The sequence below is a fragment of the Oncorhynchus mykiss genome, chromosome 7 (assembly GCF_013265735.2).
Source record: "Oncorhynchus mykiss isolate Arlee chromosome 7, USDA_OmykA_1.1, whole genome shotgun sequence".
Lineage (NCBI taxonomy): Eukaryota > Metazoa > Chordata > Actinopteri > Salmoniformes > Salmonidae > Oncorhynchus > Oncorhynchus mykiss.
Genome location: NC_048571.1, coordinates 17,467,012 through 17,483,000, shown reverse-complemented (window position 1 = coordinate 17,483,000; position 15,989 = coordinate 17,467,012). Strand labels below are relative to the sequence as shown.

The 15,989-nt window shown below is 42.5% G+C and overlaps 2 protein-coding genes across 3 annotated transcripts; one reads left to right on the top strand and one right to left on the bottom strand.

Moving 5' to 3' along the window:
• The first annotated feature begins 1,032 nt into the window (after nt 1-1,032).
• Nucleotides 1,033-8,736, top strand: LOC110527417 (retinol dehydrogenase 7). 2 transcript variants are annotated; one of them, XM_021608678.2, is made up of 5 exons: nt 1,033-1,181; nt 6,824-7,138; nt 7,344-7,602; nt 7,784-7,947; nt 8,188-8,736. In XM_021608678.2, exons 2-5 carry the CDS (start codon nt 6,826-6,828, stop codon nt 8,409-8,411), a joined length of 960 nt encoding a protein of 319 aa, XP_021464353.1. In that variant the 5' UTR covers nt 1,033-1,181; nt 6,824-6,825; the 3' UTR covers nt 8,412-8,736. The 2 variants fall into 2 exon arrangements, with proteins under 2 accessions (XP_021464353.1, XP_021464354.1); XM_021608679.2 differs by lacking the exon at nt 1,033-1,181 and adding an exon at nt 6,338-6,487.
• Nucleotides 8,737-9,062: 326 nt separating this feature from the next.
• LOC100136600 (ATP synthase subunit beta, mitochondrial) lies at nt 9,063-14,654 on the bottom strand. The gene is made up of 9 exons (XM_021608668.2): nt 14,437-14,654; nt 13,368-13,541; nt 12,969-13,143; nt 12,665-12,786; nt 12,392-12,576; nt 10,717-10,998; nt 10,372-10,584; nt 9,823-10,024; nt 9,063-9,507 (listed from the first exon to the last, which is right to left on the bottom strand). Exons 1-9 carry the CDS (start codon nt 14,537-14,539, stop codon nt 9,410-9,412), a joined length of 1,554 nt encoding a protein of 517 aa, XP_021464343.1. The 5' UTR covers nt 14,540-14,654; the 3' UTR covers nt 9,063-9,409.
• Between the last annotated feature and the right edge of the window lie 1,335 nt (nt 14,655-15,989).

Below are 15,989 nucleotides of genomic sequence, written 5' to 3'. Positions count from 1 at the left end.
AGACTTGATTTTCACATACGAAAAATGTATCAAGCCCTACAAAAATGTACATTAATTATAATCCACATAATAATGAACATTTCTTGTTGCTGTGGGATCCTTTTCCTGCTGTGGCAAACAGCCTCATATTAAGAACCTAGGATGAGCAGAAACTATTTATATTATTGATAATGCCCATTTTCAATAGCCTACAAGTATTTGCCACCATCTAGTGATCATTGTAATACAAGGCATAACCTTGTGTTAGTATTGAGTTGAACTATACTGAACCAAAATAGAAATGCAACATGCAAGATATTTTACTGAGTTATAGTTCATATAAGGAAATCAGTCAATTGAAATTAATTCATTAGGCCCTAATCTATGGATATCACATGACTGGGCAGGGGAGTAGCCATGTGTGCAAAGCCCAGCCAATCAGAATTAGTTTTTCCCCACAAAAGGGCTTTATTATAGACGGAAATACAACTCAATTTCATCAGCTGTCCGGGTGGCTGGTCTCAGACGATCTCGCAGGTGAAGAAGTCGGATGTGGAGGTCCTGGGCTGGCGTGGTTAAACATGGTCTGCAGTTGTGCCTCCAACGTCTCTAAAATGACGTTGGAGGCATCTTATGGTTGAGAAATTAACATTAAATTATCTGGCAACAGCTCTGGTGGACATTCCTGCAGTCAGCACCCAATTGCACGCTCCCTCAAAACTTGCGTTGTGTGACAAGACTGCACATTTTAATGACATTTTATTGTCCCCAGCACAAGGTGCACCTGTGTAAAGATTATGCTGTTTAATCCGTTTTTTGACATGACACACCTGTCAGGAGGATGGATTATCTTGGGAAAGGAGAAATGCTCACTAATTGGGATGAAAACAAATGTATGCACAAAATTTGAGATAAATAAGCTTTTTGTACATATGGAACATTTTGGGATCTTTTATTTCAACTCAGGAAACATGAGACCAACACTTTACATGAGTATGTCAAGAGTCAAGAGTATGTTAAGAAGTTTGAAGCTCCTACCAAACGATATCTAATCAAATCATTGTTGACCTTGTTAACTCTAATGACATAACTTGGCTCCGATTGGCCAGTGCTAGACATGTGACGTCCTTGGGCAGAGTTTGGTCTTGCGTAGTTTCTGAAAACTGTTACTTTGTTGCGCTGGTAAGGAACCTCTCCAACAGGTACGACTTCAATATTCCACCAGACTGTAATCTTCTTGAACATGCAAAATTTGAGGATAGGCTATCAATCACAATCTATCATAATTGATCGAACAAATGTTTATTATTATGTAATGTGCCGGGCTTTCAATTATATAATGCGCCCTAACTTTCCATATTGTGTTATTTGAAACATCGAAAGCTTGCATTTAACATGAGATTCACATTACAATCAAATGGGAATGTAGGAGTGTTGCACATATTCCTTCCAGTTTATTTGAACCACATTTTTAATACTATTTGTTGGTTGTGGTTTAAATGACCTTTGGCAAGTTTTGCAATTGATTACAAATAGCAATTGCACAAGATAGCCCACAGTGCACTTTGGAACCGGTGTTGTGCCAGAACCCCTCCCCATTTCTATTTTCCTTAATTTTGTGGCTAGAGTCAAATACTTTCTGTTGCACACATCAGAGTCAAATACTTTCTATAGGACAAACTTTACGTCAGGATAGGCAACCGAAATGAATAATTAATGTATCTGTGTTATATTAAACAGAGGGAGTAAAATGTTGGCAAGCAATAAACATTTCAGGGCGGGACCTTGCCGGGGACGGCACGGGGCGTCCCCGGGTGCGTGCGGGCGGGCGCTAAAGGAGGGGTTCGACCAGGGCGCCATACAAGCCAGAACCGCCACATACACTTGAAACAAATAGCCTAAATGAAAACTGTTGACAAAAAATGCTTTCTGCTACTATGTATGAAATGTAGGTTTAACTGACAACGAAGTGAAAGAGCAGAAATCTCAACTAGCAAGTGTAACAGTACAAATTTAAACCGTCCCCTCGCCCATACCCGGGCGCGAACTAGGGACCTTCTGCACACATCAACAGTCACCCTCGAAGCATCGTTACCCATCGCTCCACAAAAGTCGCGGCCCTTGCAGAGCAAGGGGAACTACTACTTCAAGGTCTCAGAGCAAGTGACGTCACTGATTGAAACGCTATTTAGCGCCCACGCTAACTAAGCTAGCCGTTTCACATCTGTTACACAAGCAAGTCGCAGCAATGAATAAGGGGCGATTCGGGCAGGGGGGAGATCTTAGGCACAACACCGGCATTAATAACTGTTGATCATTGCTCTATTCAATCCTGTCTCTGTCATTCCATGCGCTTCAATGAACTCTCCCTGAATGTGGTTGATCTTAAAAGTATTTTCCTGATTATCTTATAGCTACAATAATGTTATTACTATAATCTACTGTTATAAAATGCATATTAGTGATGAACTGTAAAAGGAAGGTGCTATCATCCCACTTGATTTATGTCTAACCTCATATTGTGTAATGTGCGTATTTCTGTAACTTCCCGTGATGACCCTGGCACTTTGTTTGGTATACTGAGGAATGGGGGGTGGAGCTGGGTAGATGTGACTAGGGCTGTGGCGGTCACGACATTTCGTCAGCCAGTGATTGTTAAGCAAATAACTATTGGTCTCACAGTAATTGACCATTAAATAAACATAAACACATTTAGCATCTCCTGGCTTCCTTACATTTTAAAAAGCCGAATAAATCCACGTAATAGAGTAATAAGTCAAAGTAAAGATACCTTAATAGAAAATGACCCAAGTAAAAGTGAAAGTCATCCAGTAAAATCCTACTTGAGTAAAAGTATACTTAAATATACTTAAGTATCAAAAGTAAATGTAATTGCTAAAATATATCTAAGTATCAAAAGTAAAATTATAAATCATTTCAAATTCCTTACATTAAGCAAACCACATGGCACTATTTTCTTGTTTTTTAAATTTACGGATAGCCAGGGGCACACTCCAACACTCAGACATAATTTACAAACAAAGCATTTGTGTTTAGTGAGTCCTCCAGATCAGATGCAGTAGGTATGACCAGGTATTTTCTCTTTAAGTGTGTAAATTAGACCATTTTCCTGTCCTGGCAGGAAAAGGGGGATGCTTGCAACGTCTCAAGACATCAGTCAGGAAGTTAAAGCTTGGTCTCAAATCGGTCTTCCAAATGGACAATGATCCCAAGCATACTTCCAAAGTTGTGGCAAAATGGCTTAAGGACAACAAAGTCAAGGTATTGGAGTGGTCATCACAAAACCCTGACCTCAATCCTATAGAAAATTTGTGGGCACAACTGAAAAAGTGTGTGCGAGTAAGGAGGCCTACAAACTTGACTCTGTTACACCATCTCTGTCAGGAGGAATGGGACAAAATTTACCCAACTTATTGTGAGAAAATTGTGGAAGGCTACCTGAAATGTTTGACCCAAGTTAAACAATTTAAAGGCTACCAAATACTAACTGAGTGTATGTAAACGTCTGACCCACTGGGAATGTGATGAAAGAAATAAAAGCTGTAATAAATCAGTCTCTCTACTATTATTCAAACATTTCACATTCTTAAAATAAAGTAATGATCCTAACTGACAGGGAAGTTTTACTCAGATTAAATGTCGGGAATTGTCAAAAACTGAGTTTAAGAGGTCCTCCCGGGTGGCGCAGTGGTTAAGGGCGCTGTACTGCAGCGCCAGCTGTGCCATCAGAGTCCCTGGGTTCTGTCGTAACCGGCCGCGACTGGGAGGTCCGTGGGGCGATGCACGGGTTAGGGAGGGCTTGGTCGGTAGGGTTGTCTCATTGCGCACCAGCGACTCCTGTGGTGGGCTGGGCGCAGTGTGCGCTAACCAGGGTGGCCAGGTGCACGGTGTTTCCTCTGGCGCATTGGTGCGGCTGGCTTCCGGGTTGGATGCACGGCAGTGCGGCTTGGTTGGGTTGTGTATCGGAAGACGCATGACTTTCAACCTTCGTCTCTCCCGAGCCCGTACAGGAGTTGTAGCGATGAGACAAGATAGTAGCTACTACAACAATTGGATACCATGAAATTGGGGCGAAAAAAAATAAAAATAAAAAATAAAAAAAATAAAAACTGTAGTTTAAACTTCCGAATTCAACTGTGCAGTCTTATTTTATTGAGTTTGTTTATGTTTTGTTCATAAGTGTGGTTTTGTCCACAGCAGGAAGTCGGCTTCCGAACCCAAAAGTCAGTGAACCAATGGCATATATAATGTCGAGATTGAATATCAAATGATATATGTTAATAAGGTCTATTTGTCATGTTTGGTCATGGGAAGTCCTTATGGATATACATTGGCAATGGACACTGTCAACTTGCAGAAGAGCATGTTCACACTGACATTATAGCATATGTGCAATGTACACAGTCCATTCTCTCGTGGTAAATCCCTCATTAAAAACATTGGAAATGTACAAATGTACACTGTTGATTTCAGCCCGTCCATTTGGTGATGGTAAATCCCTCATTAAAAACATTGGAAATGTACAAATGTACATTGTCCACTTGCAATGTATTACGATAGGCATTTACCGTCACAAATTGGACATGCTCTAATATACTGCTGAAATGCCCAATTGTCTGGCTCGTTGAACTCGGGATGGCCTAGCAGTGATAGTGGTTCCACTTCATCGCTTGTTGGTGTTGATTTCAGCCTGTGCATTTGGTGATGGTATATCCCTCATTAAATACATTGGAAAGTTACACTGTCCATTTGCAATATAAAATGTACAATGCCAATATATTATACTGCCATCAAGTCAGCCATCAGTCAATAAGATATCATTCTGACACCAAACTTATACATACTGACACCAAACTCACTTTGTCCAAATCTTTTAGAAGCCAACTATCACATATTTCAGAGCCGACAATTCGTTGCTCCTTCTGTTAAAGCCATAAAAAAACATAAAAAACATAGTTACATTCGAGCTGTGGGTCCAGTTCTGACATTATGTGTAGGCCTAGCTGAGGCGACCTGAATCCTGAGTTTCGGATCTATAGGTCATTCAGAGCCCGAGCAGTGACCTTAATTAGTGCTGAAAATGCACTTTCTCATTGCTACGTAGTCCCTGAAAGAGCTATCGGCCAGAAACTTGTATGGTCCATCTCTATGGGCCGAGGCGGTTTCAATGCACCAAGTCCTGTGATTCTGGGACTTTTCTAAATGTCGTCATTTTCGAATTGAAGATATTGCAAAGAGCTACATATCTCACTGTGCACTACTGGCTTAAGCTCTAGAACAGGTTTATAAAGTTTCAGAGCTCTAGGTCTAGTGGTTCTTTGATGGTTCGAATGCTGATAACTATTGCAGGCTCTGTGTGTCTGTAAGCCCCACACTGTGTCTCACCATGTTTGTTTTAGCATCATGAAATGGACGTTGTACGATTTCTCATAAACTACGATAGATAAATGGCTGGTTCTATTTTTCCTTACACCGTAGGTTTATGTACTTTGACGTAAAGTGGTCAAATTAGTGCTGTATTACCGTTTTCAACCTTTAATGTGCATTAACTCAAAGAGCGTTGTGGCCTCAACTCCACCACTGTGCTCACCGAGTTTCGTCTTTGAAGTCTTTTCCATTTACGAGAAACGGCCATGTCCATTTGGTTATGAAATATCCATTTGCAATATACAGCCAGTCGCCATCTAGTGGAATTTTCCAGTACAAGAGAACATTTTCTATTAAAACAAAATTATATTGCGGAACCGAGTGTCCTGGAAACTTTATTTTTGGATTTCTCGGAAGACCGGGCCCCGGAGGGCGACCCGAGACTGTCGGCCTATTTTAACATAACCCCTGCGGACGTCTAGTAAGGGACTGTCCATTTGCCATATGGAAATCCTCATCGATCATATGGGAGATAACGCAAGGGTCCCTTCATGCATGTTAGGTCCTGAGGCTATGCCAATTGGATGTGGGCTATGCTAGTTCATTTAGAAAGTATAAATATTTTTTCCAAATTATTTGACAGAGTGCACACATGTTGAGCAGTTAACAAAGAAATATGTACTCCTATATTGTTAATTTAGAGTTATTAATGTAACTTTAGTTGTTCTACAAATGTTGGGCTATTTGTTTAGATTTTTAATACATTGTAAGGTTGCATAATGAGACTCTAATGATGAGTTGAAAAAAGTTGCTTAAAAGGCATGAGCTCTGCTTTGTTTTTTACGCAGGGAGTACACACTCCAATAGTAACTCATTCCCAATATGACAAGCACTTGATAATGCCTCGAATTTCACAGCGGCATCCTCTTTGTGACTGTAATGCACCTTTAAAAAATCCATGCTTTTTGAGGCCCAGAGTGCTGCGTTGTGCCCTTCTCCCTGAGTGTGCTGCGCAAACTACACGGCTCTCCCTGTCACTTGATCGGGTCATTCTCACAGGCTACAAGTTAAGACAGACTCATCAGGGACGCAACTGTGTGCATCCTTATCCAATTCCGAGGTGAATATTGAAGATATTGGAAGAACTGTACACATTTACTTTTCATCAGCCAACAAGATGAGTAGGCCTAACGAACAGCAAAATCACTAGCCTATGTCTACTATCCCCCATAGTACAAAAGTCGACTATTCAATTCTGTGCGAGAAATGAATATTCAAAACATAGTCTGGAACAGTTGTGGGATGCGATAGATCCCAAATTAATACAACCACTAGTATTTACAACAACAAAAAAATTATGCAATGTGGCTGACACAACAGATCAGAACCTTTAGCTTAAAATGTTGATAAACAAGCGATGACCTATTAAAAGGCTGTCTGTCTCATCCTGTCCCAGACATGTTTCTGTACCTCCTTGGACTGGTGGTGTTTTACTACCTGTACCGCTGGTTCCGGGAGATCCCCAGAGTCCCAGACAAAGGAGACAAATATGTCTACATCACGGGGTGTGACTCTGGTTTCGGCAACCTACTGGCCAGACATCTGGACGAGCTGGGTTTCTGTGTGATCGCATCCTGCTTCACAGAGAAGGGAGAGGAAGATCTGAGGAAGGCCTGTTCAGGCAGATTCACCACCCTCCACCTGGATGTCAAAAAGAACGAGAGTGTCGACAAAGCAGCCGCTTTGATTAAAGACAAAGTTGGGGCTAGGGGTGAGTGTCAATGTTTATATTGAAAAGCAAACAGTCCTATCATCATCATTTGTTTCAAGTTATACCAGTCAAATTATGCAATATTACCAGTTCAGTTGACATTCATGTTAGTGCCGGAATCTTTGTCCTTCTGTCCTTTTCTTACAAAACACCTGTGAATATAATGGCTGTTCATAGAGCTACCTAATGGCCTGTCACCTTCCAGGCCTGTGGGCTGTGGTGAACAACGCAGGTGTGGCCATCCCCTCGGCCCCCTGTGATTGGCTGACCATTGATGACTACAAGTCCATGTTGGACGTGAACCTGAACGGGGTCATCGCAGTCACCCTGAGTGTGCTACCCCTCATCAAGAAGGCCAGGGGTCGCGTGGTCAACGTAGCCAGTGTGTTCGGCAGGATCAGTCCAGTCGGAGGACCTTACACTGTGTCTAAGTATGGAGTGGAGGCCTTCAATGACAGTCTCAGGTGAAACAAGAACATAAAAAAATATCCATGCCAGATTTTTTTTTATCAGTGTTTTAAAAAAAATGTTTTACATATATTCAGTAATCTAGCAATGGTGAACCATAAGCAATACAACTTTGACTGTTTGACTTGATGAAACTATAAAAACCTGTAACAGAAGTTTTGTTACCTTGTTTTTTAGGAGAAACATGGTACCTTTCGGAGTCAAAGTCCTCTGCATTGAGCCAGGCTTTTTCAAGACCACCGTGACTGACTCGATAGTTCTGGGGAAAAGCATCAAGCAGCTGTGGGAGAAGATGCCACAAGAAGTCAGAGATGATTATGGACCTGATTATTTGGACAAGGGTAAATATGAGTTTTATTTTCTTACATTCTGGAATGTATTCATTTACACAAATGTTGTATTTATCCTATGCAAAATGTGGCCATTTTTTTTTATTCTGTCTGCCCACTGTGACACCGTCTTTCAAAGGATTTGATCTATTCAGAAAGCATTATTCACCCGATGTTCTAGTGAAAGTGGCCATCTTGAATAGCTAAAGACAAACATGTAACATGGTTCCTAACCTTCCCTGTCCCTTCTAGTGGACGTGATGATGAGGGAGAAGCTTGCCAAGATGTCTGACGCTGACCTGATGAAGGTGGTGAGCTGTATGGAGCATGCTATCTCTGCAGTCCGTCCTCGCACCCGCTACTCACCAGGGTGGGACGCCAAGCTCTTCTGGATCCCTATGTCCTACATGCCAACCGGGTTTGCCGACTGGCTACTGCTCAAGGAAGCCATCCTACCAGCCAAGGCTGTCAACTAAGGCTGATTCAAGATTGTCAGTGTTTATGCTGTCAGAACAAATACTTGATTGTGCTGTGCTACTGATTGTCTTAATGAATATAACACTTTTGTACCCTACGGTCTGCAGGGCAAAATACAGTATGATGTATGCTTTGCTAGACATTGTTTAACCTCTGACCTGTAACAAAAAAATAAAAGCCATAATTGATATTTGGTTGCACTTGTTTCCCCTCTTTTATTCAGTGTATTCTCTATGCCAGTATCAAAGATGGTGGATAACTGAAGATAGTTCACTCAGGCCATTCGTCATTGGAAAAAAAAAAAAAAAAAAAAAAAAAAAAAAATTCAGTTACAGTTTACTTAAGGGAATGGCTCTACCATGGACACCAATTCAATCGCAGCTGGGTCTGGTCTACTTAATTCATTGACTTCCATTGAAACAGAACATTTGTGGGATGTCTCACTTCCTCTTCCATCTCTGGCCAGTATGACAGGCCATGTTGGGTTGGTCTTTGAAAACTTTACAAGATAAATGGGGATTAAGATCAAGGTCTGATTTCTGCATATTGCACCTTTCACATGTCAGCAGCAAGCTATACTGAAGCATTTTACAATTACTGTAGGTAGGTCTTATAAATTACATCACTGCACAAAGAATGACAAACTTAGCTCAACTTTAACAGAGGTTTTATTTAGTCACTCAAAGCCTTTGAACGCCATCTAGTGGATCATTGCTGTAGGATGACATTCTACAACCAGTCTGACAGCACCCAGACAGGAATAGCATTGCAACATTACATTGAAAAATGCCAAAATATACAGTAGAGACCAAACCAAAAACAAATCTTCATTCCATCTTCTTCCACTGGAAAGATTACCTATAACTTTACATGACAGGGAATTGTTGCATGTGACATTACAAATCAAGTGCTCCTTCTACACAACCCTCCCATTTCTTTGCTTCTCTCTCTCTCTCTCTCTCTCTCTCTCTCTCTCTCCTCACAGTTAAAGATGAACTTATGCGAGATCCTTCGCCATCTGTGCGGCCTTCTCAACCACCTCCTCGATGGGTCCGACCATGTAGAAAGCCTGCTCAGGCAGGGCATCGTACTCACCTAGAGGGAAAGAATGACCATACGCTCCAATCAGAATGTCACAGGCAACACCAAGGATATTCATCAGTTTTAAAAAGGTAGACGGACCAAAATGTTGCCACGAGCAGAACTGCAGATATTGCAACGAGTGAGATGCAAGACTAGGCACATGACTCGATTGTTACATGGGAGCCACGGCACCAAAACAGCCAACTTCAACCTTGTGCGTTAACACTCTTAGTAGTTGCAGAAGTTGACCCACTAAGCTGTTTACTTCACACATCTACATCATATCGCAGAGTCCACCTTTAAAACCTAATCACAAGTACTACGTACCATTTAGAATGCTCTGGAAGCCACTGATGGTCTCCTTGAGTGGCACCAGCTTGCCAGCGTGACCAGTGAATACCTCCGCCACCTGGAAGGGCTGGGACAGGAAACGCTGGATCTTGCGGGCGCGAGAGACAATCAGCTTGTCCTCCTCAGACAACTCATCCATACCCAGGATGGCAATGATATCCTGCAGGGACTTGTAGTCCTGAGAGGGGAGAGTTGTAGGCATAATGTTAGGGGCAAGGTCAGTCATTCATCATTAGAAACGGTGTAGTGCCGCTTTCCATGTCTAGCTTGTGAAGTGTGTAACAGTTGCTTTTAAGCATCTCACGCTATTGTTAATGCGCTGTCTGCATGCTACGTGTTGATTGTCTTATGTTGCTCTGCATGTGCTCCCTGCTCATTGTTATGGGAATTGTTTTTAATAACCTGCACAGGGTGTGCAGCTGAAAATTTCAGGTGGCTAAATCCAGCTCTTTCCCCAAAACATTGATTAATGTGCAACTCAAAGGTCAGGGTGACTGGTACACTAGGGTGGCTTAAGACACTAACCTGGAGGATCTTCTGCACGCCACGAGCAACGTCATAGTGCTCAGCGCCGACAATGTTGGGGTCCATGATACGGGAGGTGGAATCCAGGGGATCCACAGCGGGGTAGATACCCAGCTCAGCGATGGCACGGGACAGCACAGTGGTGGCGTCCAAGTGAGCGAAGGTGGTGGCAGGGGCAGGATCAGTCAAATCATCAGCCGGCACATAGATGGCCTTAGAGAAGACAGGTTGTTACATTCACAGGTAGCGTTTCAGTCTTGAAGCCATGTCAGACTATTGGGTGCTACAGACTGCCATGTTAGCATGGCCCTCCAACAAGCCTATGCTGCTTGAACTCCAGCTTACCTGCACAGAGGTGATGGAACCCTTCTTGGTGGTGGTGATTCTCTCCTGCATGGTACCCATGTCAGTGGCCAGGGTGGGCTGGTAACCCACAGCGGAGGGGATACGACCCAGCAGGGCAGATACCTCGGAGCCAGCCTGGGTGAAGCGGAAGATGTTGTCGATGAAGAGCAGCACATCCTGACCCTCCTGGTCACGGAAATACTCAGCCACAGTCAGACCAGTCAGAGCCACACGAGCACGGGCGCCTGGGGGCTCGTTCATTTGTCCGTACACCAAAGCCACCTAGGGGTTTGGAGGAGAGGGCACCATTAGAAAACACATCTAATAGAAACTAAAGGGGAAAGGCTGATGTGAACATCAAGTGGGTAAGGAGGTCAACTTTCCAGACTGGTGATATGCTACAACGTAACTTTTTGGGTGACAATTCATAGAAATGTGAATAAGAGACTAGCCATTTTCATTGAAAGCAAGTCTAAGAAGCAGTAGATATGATCCATTTCAATGCTTCACGTTAAGTTTCTGCATCATACTTTGGTACACCAGCGTCAAACAGCTGAAAATGTTTTTGTTATGGAAAACATATTTCATAGTGGTTTAGATGGCACCATGATTCTATGCTATTTTGTCACAAACTGAAATTAGACGACTACTCAAATTTATACAGCCAGGAAACAGTGATTTCTGCACATTGCACCTTCAATTTTGACATTTAACAGTGGGTTGTCTTTCTTGTGACTGACAACTTCAAAATACCATCAGTCTGCATAAGACTCCCATAGGAGTCCAAGCCAGGGGACTGCTAAGCTATATGGAAATGTTTTATGGTCATGCCAGACAAATTGATTTTTAATTGTAACTCCTTGAAGTGTGTGTAATATATATATATATATATATATATATATATATATATATATATATATATATATATATATATATATATATATATATATATATATATATATATATATATATATATATATATATATTTTTTTTAACAAGAGATGAAAAATGTTGGCCTTATTGCTATTGGGTTATACAAACGCATTGAAAAACAGATTGTTTAGTTTTCGGGACTGTCTCCAGATATACACTACCAGAACTGTATTTGACTGGTATCAGGGGACCTTCAGAGGAGTCTCGAGGCCATCCTAGAGCAAACCATGTACGTGTTTGTGAGAGTCACGCTTACAGAGGGGTCATACTAGTGCGTATCCCAAACTGTTATGACGCTACAGACAGTTAGCAGATCTGCTGTACCAACTTTAGACAAGTCCCAAGACGTGTGTGTGTGTGTGTGTGTATGGGGGCAAAACATAGTGTTCATTAGTCTCATCTTTCAATAGAGGGGTCATAATAGTATGCAGGCCAAACCAGTCGGGACACTACAGACAATTGTGAGAAGACCAATTTTCAGGATGGCTCATGGTCTGACAAACACCGCTCTAGCTTTGTCACCCTTCACTGCAGTTGCAGAAGTATTACATAGGTGGATTGATACATCTAATGCAAAAAAAACAGATCTCTAGCTTAAACGGAGAGATTATGGGGATTTTAAATGCTAATTAGTTCCCATGCGGGAGCTGACATTAAGTTTTTAAAAAATAATTAAAAACCTCATCTTAAGGGTTAAATAGAGGCACCTGCTTATGACTGTCAAATGTAGCCAGTTGTTCACCTTGGAGGTGTCGTCCTTCAGGTTGATGACACCCGACTCAATCATCTCGTGGTACAAGTCATTTCCTTCGCGGGTACGCTCTCCCACTCCGGCAAACACAGAGTAACCACCATGGGCCTTGGCCACATTGTTAATCAGCTCCATGATCAACACAGTCTTGCCTACACCAGCCCCACCAAACAGACCTATAGAAAAGGGCACAATTTGTTTTCCTTAAACATTAGCTAAATATTTGCAAATATGTGAAAGAATGATGTCAGTTGTCCCACATACCAATTTTGCCTCCCTTGGCGTAGGGAGCCAGCAAATCTACCACCTTGATGCCAGTTACCAGGATCTCCTGCTCCACACTCATGTCAGTGAACTCTGGGGCCTCAGCGTGGATGGCAGCAGTCCTAAAATAAATATAAAGATTAGAGACAATACTTGACCTGAACAAGCAATTTCCAATTGCTTATCATTCAGACAGACTCGAGACCGTTCTTTGCATCGTGCATAAAAACATATTGATTTCCTTAATTGTTGTATTTACCATTTCTAAACCTATTAAGAATTGGCTGATAGACAAAGTGCTTACTGCTTGGTGGAGATTGGTCCCCTCTCATCAATGGGCTCTCCAATGACATTCATGATTCTGCCTAGGGTCTCGGGACCTACTGGGATTCTGATGGGATCGCCAGTGTCCACAACCTTCTGTCCACGGACAAGACCTTCTGTACCATCCATGGCAATGGTACGCACAGTGTTCTCACCTGAAAGTTGACAACTTATTGGGGAGCAATTCAAAAAATATCTGAGCTGGATGTTACCAATTATGCAATGTTGGTACAATGCCTTTGCAAAACGATTACTGCATTTACACAATTATGATATTTTGCCCAATTATTAGCAAAAGGGTCAATCTGATTGTTCAAAAGACCAGGAAAAAGATACGAATTATGCTGCCTCTAAACGCAGGCTAACATTTATTACTTACCAAGATGTTGTGCCACCTCCAGCACTAGCCTGGACTCACGCCCAGCGACTTCCAGGGCATTGAGGATGGGTGGGAGGCCCTCATCGAACTGGACGTCGACGACGGCACCGATGACCGCTACGATCCTGCCATGGGCGAAGGCGGCAGCAGCAGCAGGTGCAGAGTAGTCTCTGCCTGTAAAAGTAAACCAATGTAAGAATGCATTGACCCAGAACCACATGACCTTGCAGTGAATGAACTAATAAGACGCAGTGATGTCTGCTGACCATTGTCAAGCTAGCCTACAAAATGATGAGATATACATTTAATAATATCACCTGTGTTGCTAGCTATGTGCGCAAGAGCAAAGAACCAGACTGACTCAATGTCATGTATTTTCGGCCATGTTGTGTAGGATAATCAGTCACAGCTCATTCATTAAAGTCATCAACTAACGTCAGCTTGTTACCAAATTCATATTAAACGACTCCCTTCGAAAAACGACAAAATGTCTAGGCAACCAAGTAACGTTAAGCTAAAGTGATAGTTATACTTCTGCAACTTGGCCCAATCAGTTAACGTTAGCTAGGTGACAGATGGCTAGCAAACTAGATACGTTAGCCAGACAACGTATGACGAAAACAAAATGGGCAAATTTATACCTAGTTAAAGCAAAACATTTAGAAATGAATTTCTACTCCAACGCTATTTGACTAGTTAGCGTCAGTGACAGTCATTCAATGCCAGTTAGCTGGCCAGCCGCAGTACGCACTCGCTAGCGCGAGCCTCCAAACCTCATGTCATGACATACTAAGGTCATCTCTATTTGCACAAAAATCATGCCACGCAGCTATATGTACTTGGGTCACATAGGACTATAGCAATTAAATTGAATACATGACACACGTTTCACGCTCAATATTAAATCAGTAGACGAAATTATAGATCTAAAAAAAAAAGTGAGGCCTGCTACACTGAAGGAAGCCAGCTTGTTGCTTTAGGCTAAAGTTAACTAGCAGTTAGCCTAATACCAGGTCCGCGCCAAACAGCGTTTTTTTTTCAATGAATTAGCTACCCCTGCAAAACTTACGTCCAAGGACAGATGGCGACCCAACAAGGGCCTTCAGGGGCTGGACCCCAGGCTTAAGTGCCTGGAGAGCCCCGGTGCAGCAGCGTCCCACAGCTCCTAACATTGTCAAAATGGCTGAAGGTGGAAAGAGACGAAACGACTTGTGCCTTTATAATGAATGAATGTGAGCTGAACTGAGCGTGCGCGCAGGCAAACTGAGCAGGCGCACTTCGTGACATCCGTCCAGCTGATTAGTATTGCATTGATATGACTGTCATAAGCTACAATACATTGTGATTGTCTTTCAAACGTTACAAATTATTTATCATGTCAATGCAGCAAGAATAATAATGCACAGTGTTCTAACAACCCAGACAACAACAGATACAAACTCAAGGTCACTACAGAATAGAGATACTACATGGGAGAACACTGTGAGGATTCTGGAAGGATCTGGTGTAATTTATGTTTAACCAATAACAATCAGTCTGGAGTCATGTGTGTGTGTGTGTGTGTGTGTGTGTGTGTGTGTGTGTGTGTGTGTGTGTGTGTGTGTGTGTAGCATGTGAAGAGGGCACAACAACACATTTTCCCCCTCAAGAGACTGAAAAAATTTGGAATGGGTCCCCAGATTTGGCATGGGTCCCCAGAAAGTTCTACAGCTGCACCCTTGAGAGCATCCTGACCAGTTGCATCACCGCCGGGTATAGCAACTGCTCAGCATCTGACCGTAAGGCGCTACAGAGGGTAGTGGATATGGCCCAGTACATCACTGTGGCCAAGCTTCCTGCCATCCAGGACCTATATATACCTAGGAGGTGTCAGAAGAAAGCCCCAAAAATTGTCATAGACTGTTTTCTCTGCTACCACACAGCAAGCGGTACCGGAGCGCCAAGCATAGGACCAAAATGCTCCTTAACAGCTTCTACCCCCAAGCCATAAGACTGCTGAACAATTAATCAAATGGCCACCGGACTATTTACACTGACCCCCCACCCCACTGCTGCTACTCGCTGTTTATTATCTATGCACAGTCACTTCACCCCTACCTACAGTCGTGGCCAAAAGTTTTGAGAATGACACAAATATTAATTTTCACAAAGTTTGCTGATTCAGTGTCTCTAGATATTTTTGTCAGATGTTACTATGGAATACTGAAGTATAATTACAAGCATTTCATAAGTGTCAAAGGCTATTATTGACAATTACATGAAGTTGATGCAAAGAGTCAATATTTGCAGTGTTGACCCTTCTTTTTCAAGACCTCTGCAATCCGCCCTGGCATGCTGTCAATTAACTTCTGGGCCACATCCTGACTGATGGCAGCCCATTCTTACATAATCATTGCTTGACGTTTGTCAGAATATGTGGGTTTTTGTTTGCCTAATGATCCTTTTGAGGATTGACCACAAGTTCTCAATTTGATTAAGGTCTGGGGAGTTTCCTGGCCACGGACCCAAAATATCGATGTTTTGTTCCCCCGAGCAACTTAGTTATCACTTTTGCCTTATGGCAAGGAGCTCCATCATGCTGGAAAAGGCATTGTTCGTCACCAAACTGCTCCTGGATGGTTG